The following is a 10162-nucleotide window of genomic DNA, read 5'->3' on the forward strand; positions in this document are numbered from 1 at the left end:
AAATGTACAACTCGAATCCATTATATGTTGCTCATGTATTACTCTTTTTATTACTGAAGTTGATTGTCTCTTTTATGCTCGTAATAGAGGGCAACATCGCATCAGGTTAGTTATACATAGAGTTATATATTTAAATGTTAAATGTCAAATCAATATTTTGTAGAAGGAAGTAGAGAAAGGGAAGCACTGGGAAAATATTATGAGTCGTTCACTACAGATTTGTGGTAAGAGCTTTATGCTATTAAAATTTGAATTCTATAACCAATTGTTAGAGGCCTAGTATGATGTTACATCTGTGAAATCTCCATATTCGTGTATGCATTGATATTAATGGGTGACAAACTTGCACATCATTTGAGAGCGACCATGCAGTAAAAGGTTGCTTGTGTGCGCAGAAACAAATGTCATGCATTTGAGAGCTCTAGATTTAATGAGACATTTCAACATCACAAGAAGTTGCACTAGTGGTGTTTAACCACAGACCATTGCACTGAGCTAACTTGGGATCCATTATCAGTCATGAATCACTTAACATCAATTTTATGCTACATGCTTCATCAGGAATCAAGAAAAAGAGCATTAAGACCAGAAAAGAGATTGCCACTTAAGTTACATAGCATCACTCCAATTAAAGCATTCGAGAGCTTCGATATGTAGCTAATATAAGGGCTTTTAAAGTCGCCTTTTTCGGGCCATCAATTTCACAACAGCTAATGCCTTCCAATTCTTATTCCAGTGGCTTGCCCAATTAGATTCCCACTTCATCTCCCTCCTCCCCTCCCACCTTTTCTTTTACCAACCCAACAAAGTTCTGCCTTTCTATTTCTTTCGAGTCCTGCCACCTATGGGGACCCTACACAAAATGTGACATAGTTGATTTATTCTTCTAAGTAGTCATTAGCTAGAGCTCTGGAGGAGGTGGGTGTGGCAGTGTGGCTACTTGAATTCAATTACCAATTAGTTGGTTCCCCATTTAGTATTTATGGAAACAAATTAAATAAAATAAACCAAGGTCATATATATGAAGGCAGTTGTCACCTTTGAGTCTTGTTTTTATTAGATTGACCCCACCCTATCATGTTGGCATGGGAATATGAATCATTTAGGCGATATGAAAGACAAGATATGCCTCCCTCTTTGTTTTTATTTTCTAAGCCTCTTTCTAGTGTTGTTCCGACTTTAAACTTTCCAAGTGCTTTAGTTCCATTTTCTCTTGATTTGCTTATCCTAACCATTAGGCTTACGTAGCTCCTGATGTTTTCACCACAGATTTATTTATTGCCAGAGTGTCATAGCTCGAAGTATTTAAGGCCAAATTTGAGTAAAATAACGTAGTGACGCTGCCTCCACCTCAAAGATCTACATTCTTAGGCACCATGTATGATATAAAATTTTGCTACTGCCTCAACCATCAACATCAGTCTCTATCTTTTTCTTCCTTCACTTCTGTCTTCTCCTCTTATTGACCATACTCTTTTATGTCCAGCGAATCAACTGCCATAGTACAAGATACGAGAATAAAGTTTGGACAGGTACAGAAAAAAGAGTGATACGACGTATTTAACAAGTGGTAATCTGATAAAGAGCAGCAATAGTTCAATAGTAAAATCAGAACCACTTGATATATTTATTCCTTGGAGATAAAAGTGAAGTGGTTTGCAGCTTGGTACTCTTAATTTGACAGTCCCAAGATTCAAATCTCACAATAGTTTTTTTTAAATTTTATTGTATTATTGAACTTATTATATTATTATGAAATTTAAATGTACAAAAAATAATAAAGTGGAGCTCCATATGAAGTAATATGGACAGCATCACGGTTTGTATAGCTTGTTTTAGTTGGTCCTGATACTTGCGTTTATAATCCTTACATCTGCTGTATAATTGTGGAAAATACGATTGAGCTTTTCAATATTTTATTTATTGATTTCAATGAATAAATTTATTTTAGATTTTATCAAAAAAAATATTTTGAAAAATGAAAGCAAATAAGAATAGATAATTAGATATGTGGAATAAATAGATTAAAAAAAAAAAAAGAGAAAAAGTCATGCACCATTAATCCATACTTGTTGGTAGGATTTTCTTATCCTATTATCCATCACATGTTTTTTTGAATACAACATAGCATGCATGCAATTATCAACCTTACTTTTTAGTGTCAGTGCTGCATCATAGCCACTACAGCCAGTAGAGTGCTACAATCTACTGACATAAATATTGATAACATAAATAATCCAACACCACTGGCACATTAGCACTACTAGCTGGAACCAAGTACAGCACAACCAATTCTTTTTACCAGACCATCTGACATGACTAATAAAGCACAATATTTTAATCCAATGGGACTCAAGGAATATTCTTCTTTGTACAGTATATCAGCCAAGCCAAATTGCCCATGATCCAAAATTTTTTAATGAGAGAAAACTATTGTTAGCATCAACCAAAAACCTCCACTTTGTCCAAGCTTGGCAGCCCAAGGCCAAGAAACATCACTAGCTTGTGGGCCCCAAATGACACAAGCATCCGGATGTGGAGAATAAAAGTAAAAGCAAAAGCTATCTGGTGCACTGGGTGAAACAGCCGATCAGCAAAGCAAGGCATTAATCGAATCATCTCAGCCGACGGTGGGGGCGGAGGGAGAGGGAAGGAAACGCTTTGGATTTGCCGTCCAGCCCCACTCCTCGCCTATATATTTGGCTGCCATCTTCTTCTTTCCCCGTTGCTGTTGGTCTCCTCTTTCCATCGCTTCGAGTAAGCGTAGCTAGAAGGGAAGAAGACGCGAGAGAGAGAGAGAGAGAGAGGACGGGAAGAGAAGAGGAGGAGATGTACGCGGAGGCAGGGCTTCAGTATCCTTTCTTGCAGGGATCCCTGCCGGAGCTGGCGCCGCCGCTGCTGCCGCCGCCGACCCACCACCACTACTCTCATCTGCCACCCTTGGACACCGGCCTGACAAATGGTGGACCCTACATGGTAATCTACTCCCGCCTTCCCATCTTTTTTTTTTTTTTAAATTTTTGTTGTTAACTTTTTTTTTTAATGTCTAACGTGTTTTTCTTATTGGAATAAGAATTTAAAAAGGGTTGATCGATTGAGATGAAAGGGAGTTCTTCTACTTCTTCTTTCTTTCTTGCTTGCTTTCTTCTTCCTTTCTTTTTCTGAGAAAGGAAAAAGATGTAAAAGAGAAAAAGCTAGGCAAAAAGGGAGTTTTAGAGATATTTATGGTTGTTTTGGTAAAAGAACGGAAGAACTGGGCACGAGTCCATGGGCTTGGCCATGGGGCAGAGGTCGGTGACTTGAGCGAAATGACCAGAATGCCCACTGACTTCGCCGGTTTTAGCGAGGTGGCCCTGGACTACCGGCTTTTTTTTTTTTTTTTTTTGAAACCCTTCTCCCTCTGGGATCGGTTAATAATGGAAAAATTATCTCAAGAATAGATTTTAAAAGCAATATCTAACAATCAGCCGTTGAGCAATTGGATTGATGAGGAATTTGTTTTATAAGTTGGTTATTGTGAATCACTTCTGTATGCCGTTGATCTAATTCTACTCTCTTTTTTCTTTGGCTGACATTAAAATTTTGATTTTACTAAGTAGTCAGGAACTTGTGTTGATTCTGCTTAATTATGAATTTACGTCCCTAATAATCTCTTGTAGCTTAAGTGCATCATATATGGTGGTACATAATGTTGCAAATGGATCATCATGGCGAACCTCTCGAAATTTTTGTCGAAGTGGCAAATTCTTGATATATCGATTTCCTCATGCTTATAAATCAACCTGTTTCTACTGGTTATTTTGTTTGCTCTTCGCAGGATTTGGTATCGAAGATAAGGAAAAAAGTCGAACTTTTAAAACAGTTCCTCTGCTATCCTAATGATGTCCACCTGCATATGCTTATCAAGAATCTGTTCATACCTTTATTCCATGAAAATTCCTTTGACCTTTGGTCTTGGATATAAAGGGGTGCTGAGATAAGAGATTCCTCTTATTTCTGGTAGCAGAATATCTTAACTATTACTAAGAACAATGCAATCTGACGAAATGATGAGTTTCTTGTACCATATGACTAACTGGGATTATTAATTTTGATTCTGTTAGTGCAGAAAGAAAATAATATGATCATGTACAGTTACCATTTTTTAACATAATTGTTATTTTTTTCTTTTTCTTCATGTGCTTCTTTCATTTAGATTTTTGGTTTTATACTACTTGTAGGTTTAGGTTGCATTCTGTTCTGTAGCTCTACATCGGTCAGTGCGTGAAGATTCCAAAGTTGTACTACAATAGGGTACTAGTCAATGCAAGAAGTTGGTACTTGATTAATGGTTGGATGAAGAAAATGTCTGAGGATCCAGAAATTTCCATCCAAGGATTCAATTAGGCATCCTCTCCCTCTTTCTCTCTCTCTCTCTTTTGATTAAGGGTATTCTATAAGTTTCTTTATGATATATTCTTTTTCAATAAATGTTATGTTTGGCTGAACTGAGATCCATTTTGAAAGATTATAAAGATCCTTAGTTAAGAATTCACACCATATATATTTTGTTCTTTGTTAGAGAAAAGGAGAGAGAGACCTTATATACTCTTTCATTATAAAATTTGTTGTATAGAACACTATTTTGTGAAGACATGGTTTCAGGAATGGATGACCATTATTAGGTGGCCTTGAAAGTGGATGAATTCTCTAAGCTGTTTGTTGGTACTGGTCCATCAAGTCATGCTGGTTCAAACTGATTTCTCTCACAATGCTAGAGGGATAACAACCATTTCTACCACTAATGTATACATATTATATTGTATAGGCTGCTATGTCTTATTGATTGTTTGGTGTTCTTACCATGTTTCTGGCCAAATCCCATCTGAAATGGTATATAAGTACTGATTTCATGATTAATAGAACATGCTTTTATTACAAACTCTTAAGTTTTTTTACCTTTTAGGGAAAAAAAACCAAGGGAGAGGCTTCATCCATATAGCCAAATCCTTAGATATTCGGACCATGTGAATCAAATATGTGTAGTAACAAGAGTAGTCACAGGGATTTACTGGGACTTCGAGACTACTACATGAAATGAGATTCTTCTATCATGCAAAAATAAACTTCAATCCTTGTACAGAATAATAAACAATCTGCTGTTTAAAATCCAAAGTGTCATGTGGAACAGGGATAACAAAGGGAGTGGGAGCAACCTTATTAGCCCTCAACATTTTACTTCAAATAATTCCAATAAATTAAATTCACTCAACCATATAAGAAGTTGATCCCATCAAATAATCACAGAAGCCTTGGACCAAGGACTTGTAATTTAGGCTGTCAAATTTATGCAATTATTTTTAAACGCCTGAAGACTGCTAAATTAACTCATAGAAATTCCTTGCTTCTCCATTAGATCAGATGAATGATAGAAGCAATGCATACAGATCATTATTTTTTTGAATACGCTCACCACCTAACTTTTAAATCTGTTACTTGAATAATTTAAACTTCCACTGCACAGCTACATATGACACAGAAAAATTATCGACTCATTGTTTGTATTAACAATCTCCAAGAACTTTTCAAATTGCAACACCACCAGCTATCTTTTTTTGCTAAAAAGTGCATGTACAAGATGAAAATTGCAGCCTGAAGTTGAAACAAGTTAAGAATAAAAACTTCTCTATTGATGTAAGAAGTATATACTATTTTTTAGATGTTCTTTGTTTACTTCTCAAAAATACAACCAACAAGAACAAGAAAAACTACATATGTTGTGAAGAAGCTAGTAGTGTCTGAGGATAGAAAAAATAATCTTGTTTACTGTGGCTTTCTTCTATAGGGCAACATGATGGACACTTCCATTATATCAGAATATGACCTAGGTGGAGAAGGAGATTTATTCAAAGCTCCAGAACCCATCATAGAAGAACCACTTCTTCCACTTCATCCCGTGATAGCTGCCATGTCCATTATATCTGAAGGAGATGATGTCATCACAGAAACATTTAAGGTTGGGAATATGGAGTTGGTCCAAACTGATCATCTACTGAATGATGTCTTCTATGAGTGCAAGAAGGAGCTTCTAGAGAAATCGGCAATTAAAGAATCATTTTCTGAGGTATTAGATGCAAAGATTCCTGCAGTGCGGACAGAAGAAGATTCAAGTGCAGAGAAAATTAGATTAATTGCAGAAGGACAATTGCTGAGAAGTGTTAGCACTGGAAATCTAACCTCAATAGAGTGGATCGGCGGTAGCACAAGTAGACCTAACTTTCTTGATTTTCAAGCGCTGGATTTTGAAGCTGTATTCGGAATGAGGAGAGCATACAGTGAGGGAGATATTCAGGTCAGAATAAATCAACCATTTCTTCAAACTGGTTGTATTCTTTTTTTTTCTTTTCCATATCCTGGTTTATGCTGGCTTTGATTTAGTAGGAAACATTAAAAAACAAGATATTGGCAGATTTTTCTGCTTAAACATTGGAATAAATTTTATTAGAATAACACTGTCAAACAGTTGTCTTTCATTAGGTCAAACTCAAAATAGCATTTTTATTAGAAAAATGTGCATTTATTTTAAGAGATGCCTATGGAACGCATTTGCTAATGTGCATCAACTTTGTTTGGAAGTAAAATGCACCTGGTAAATGGTATGCACAATGCTAAATGCAGCCATTTTCTTTTTTTCTCCCGATTGATCCTAGAGCTCTTGTTATTTATTAGTGATTCGATAGAAAGTTTATTAACACAGTAATGCATGAACTATGATGGAAATTTATGTATAGAAACATAGGTGCGGAATTTTTTCTAAAAAAATTCAATGATTTTTAATTTATATAAAACTTATTTTAGAGGCAGCACCTTAGGTGCTTGTAGCATTATGGAGCATGGACAAACTTTCAAGACACAAACATCCAAGCCCTCAAGAATATTTGTTTTCAAAAATATTTTGCTTTTACCAAGATATGCAATGACTGGGAAATCTCCAGCACACCTGACTGCATGGCAGTGAAATAATTGTCTGCATGCAGCTAGGTATCATTTGGCATGATGTTAAGCAAACTCTGATGTTTAGATATGCCTGTAATTTACACTGGATTTTGGAGGTTATTGATTTTGGGTATCTCTGGCAGAATCTTGACAATAATAACACAAAATTTGGAAGTGCTAGTGCTGTTCGTTCTTCATTTGAGCCGCTTTTAACCATCAGTGACCTCAAGAGTGAAGAACGCAAGCAAAAACTTTCCAGGTACAGGAAGAAGAAGTCCGAGAGAAACTTTGGCAGAAAAATCAAGGTAAATAACTACCATCTTTTCAACTTTTCCCTTTTCTTAGAGTTCTGAGCATCAAAATGATGAGCATGCCATCTGGCAACGTGTAGCTATGATATTTGCATCCAATTAGTCAATGATGAAAGTTATTATATCGTTACCTTTGACAAACATGACAAAGCTACGAGTATAATTACTTCCTCGAAGAAAAAAAATAGTTACTGTTCCAAACTTGTCATGGTATCTGCGAGTTATTCATTTCATATGTAAGTTTGCTATATCTAAATATCCTATGCGGAGTTCATGTCTTTTATGTTTCATAATGAGGATGTAAGAGAAAAAGAACCGTTGAAGAGTGGAGACAATTAGGAGCAAACCCAACCAACCTTTACCAATTACCACAAAAGAACAATAGATGATTTCCTAATATTCTATCTTGAAGAACAAAGGAAACATTTCCGGTTACTTTGCTGGTGAGTCTATCCTACATTGAAAAGCAGGAGTTAATGTCTTTGGGTCTATTGAATATGCTTATATTGGAAAAAATTAAATTGTTCATTTAAACTTTATCTCATATAAACTTGATAAAATCCTATCAGTCTAAAGAGTCTCTACATAACCACCATCCATCCTAATCCTCTCTTTTCCCCAACCACCTTGACACCCATGATTCCACTTATAATTCGCATGTTCTTTCTTCTACTCCCACTCCTTGGAATGGCCAATTGGCAAAAGCCTTCAGTCTTTTTGGTGGCACCTCCAAGTTCAACCAACAATGGTATGCTATTGACATGTGAGCTTGTAGAAGGGTTACAACATTTAAAGGTTTGTTTTAGGACTGCAATTATCTCCAGGTGAAAAGAACTTGCACTACTTTTTCGTTCTTCATATGTGGCTAATTGTCGATGACATAACCCCTCAAATACTTTGCTTTGACTCATGGAACATTTTCACTATTCACTTTTTAGAATCCATCTTTTATATTGACTAGGATGGACACAATCCCAAATTCCCACTGCCCCACAAAAAAGTGAAGGACGCAAACAAAGGGCCTCTATAGGTGATCTTTTACTGCTGCCTCTTTGTAACTTCATCACTAAGCTTCATCTGGCTTAGATAATTTTTATAGTGACTACAATCCCATTTCATCATACCATTATTAACCAATTTTGATGACTGATCTTTATTAATTATGTCTTAAGGTGGTCTAATTTCATCGTAACAAGCATCACAGGTTTGCAGTGCAATAATAAATTTGTTTAGTTTGATCAGTGCAATTAATCGATTACTTTATGGCTAACTATCACATGTATCCAATTTGATTCTAGCTACATTTTTTTTTCCTGTAAGTTGATAAATTTTGCATTTTCAGTATGCTTGCCGGAAGGCTTTGCAGATAGTCAACCAAGGGTACGTGGAAGGTTTGCAAAGACTGAAGAATTTGAGGTTTCAAGGCCAAGCAAGTAATGTATATATTGCACTAGGAAATGGTTGAAGCTGATAGCACAGAGTAGCTGTGCAAGCCATCAGGGGGAGAGCCCGACGATGTCAAAAATTGTATATGTTGCTTGCTGAAGGAAACCTCTGTCATCGAGAAATCTGCGTTGCTGTAATAACTGTTGCTTGATGCGCATGGAGCTGAACTATAAAAAGTTTTGAATAAAATTAAATTCACTATCCCAATCTTGAATGACAGGTACGAGTCCCTCGTGTTGGAATGCCATGATACCTGTGCATGAGATTATGACTTCAACATCGTCGGCACCTTTACGATGCGTCAAACGTGCCAGCAGGAATCCAGATCTGGTCACAAATCATCAAAAGAGTTGCTATGTTTTATGTGCATCGTGTCCTCTGAGTTTCTTCGTTGGAGGGATGTGACACTAAACTGTGAGATCGGTACTACCTCCTGCTGTAAGATGCATCAGAGACTGCCTGCTGTGACCAAATATGTTAGGTGGTTGGTTGGTTCTGCTATCTCGGAATGATAGCTCGGATCGTCTCTAGTACCGCGCAGAGGCTGGAGCAACGGCCGCCACCATTTCATTTCATGCTTGTTCATGGCCAAGTTTTTGTTGGAGACAAGCAATCACCCACTTCTTCTCTGATTACAGCGCAGACACTTTGTCCTGGCCGAGCTCGCTCAAAGAAGGTTTCGCCTGCTCCTCTTGCTCACCTCAGCCCTACTTATATCCAAGTCCTCGTGCAGGTTTTGTGATAATGGTCCTGCCTGCTCTTGTTCAAGTAAACCACACACCCACACGGTGCAAAATGAAGAACATATATGCTCTCGACAATGAACAAATATGCTCTCCAGAAAGGACCAATAAACGAATAGCGTTCTTTTATACTCGTGGTAAATATGGAAAACCCACTCAAATAAGTTCAAAATTTTCCCAGTACCCTTGTTTATATAACCAGGAGAGAGAGAACGAAGATAGCCAGCAACAACTGAAAATAACTCAACCAGAAATGCTCAGCGAAAACAAACCATACAAGCGATCGAACACCAGTGAAAAACTAGCACCACTTAACCATGATTCCTCTGCTCGGAATTAGAAACGAGAAGCACAACCTGTCCGTCCGATGCAACTAAAGAGCACAAATTATCATACCGCACCACCTCCAAGTTCCAAATCAACACTATATTCCACCAGGTTCTGAAAGTAGCAAAGATGTCAATCGAGGTGGGCACAGGTAATATCACTATTAGCTTACATGGTGCAGCTACCAGCATTATCATCCCAATCATACAAGCTTATCTGCTGCTTCCCTACGCTGGCAAGCATGCGAGCATGAACATCCCCCTTCTGTTTGAAAACAGAAGCTGGAGACCCTAAATAGCTCCAAACACCGCGGATATTAATTTCCTCATCACTGATCCATCAGAGCTTCCTCCAAGAAGC

The 10162-nt window shown here is 37.2% G+C and overlaps 1 protein-coding gene across 1 annotated transcript; it reads left to right on the forward strand.

The window, feature by feature from the left end:
- The first annotated feature begins 2625 nt into the window (after positions 1-2625).
- Positions 2626-8933, forward strand: LOC105047331 (uncharacterized). Its single transcript, XM_073259081.1, is given in 5 exon segments — positions 2626-2976; positions 5825-6331; positions 7119-7280; positions 8629-8644; positions 8647-8933. Coding segments are annotated over 5 exon segments (909 nt in total). The 5' UTR covers positions 2626-2829; the 3' UTR covers positions 8724-8933.
- Positions 8934-10162: the final 1229 nt, after the last annotated feature.

Source organism: Elaeis guineensis, chromosome 6 (assembly GCF_000442705.2).
Source record: "Elaeis guineensis isolate ETL-2024a chromosome 6, EG11, whole genome shotgun sequence".
NCBI classification, from domain to species: domain Eukaryota; kingdom Viridiplantae; phylum Streptophyta; class Magnoliopsida; order Arecales; family Arecaceae; genus Elaeis; species Elaeis guineensis.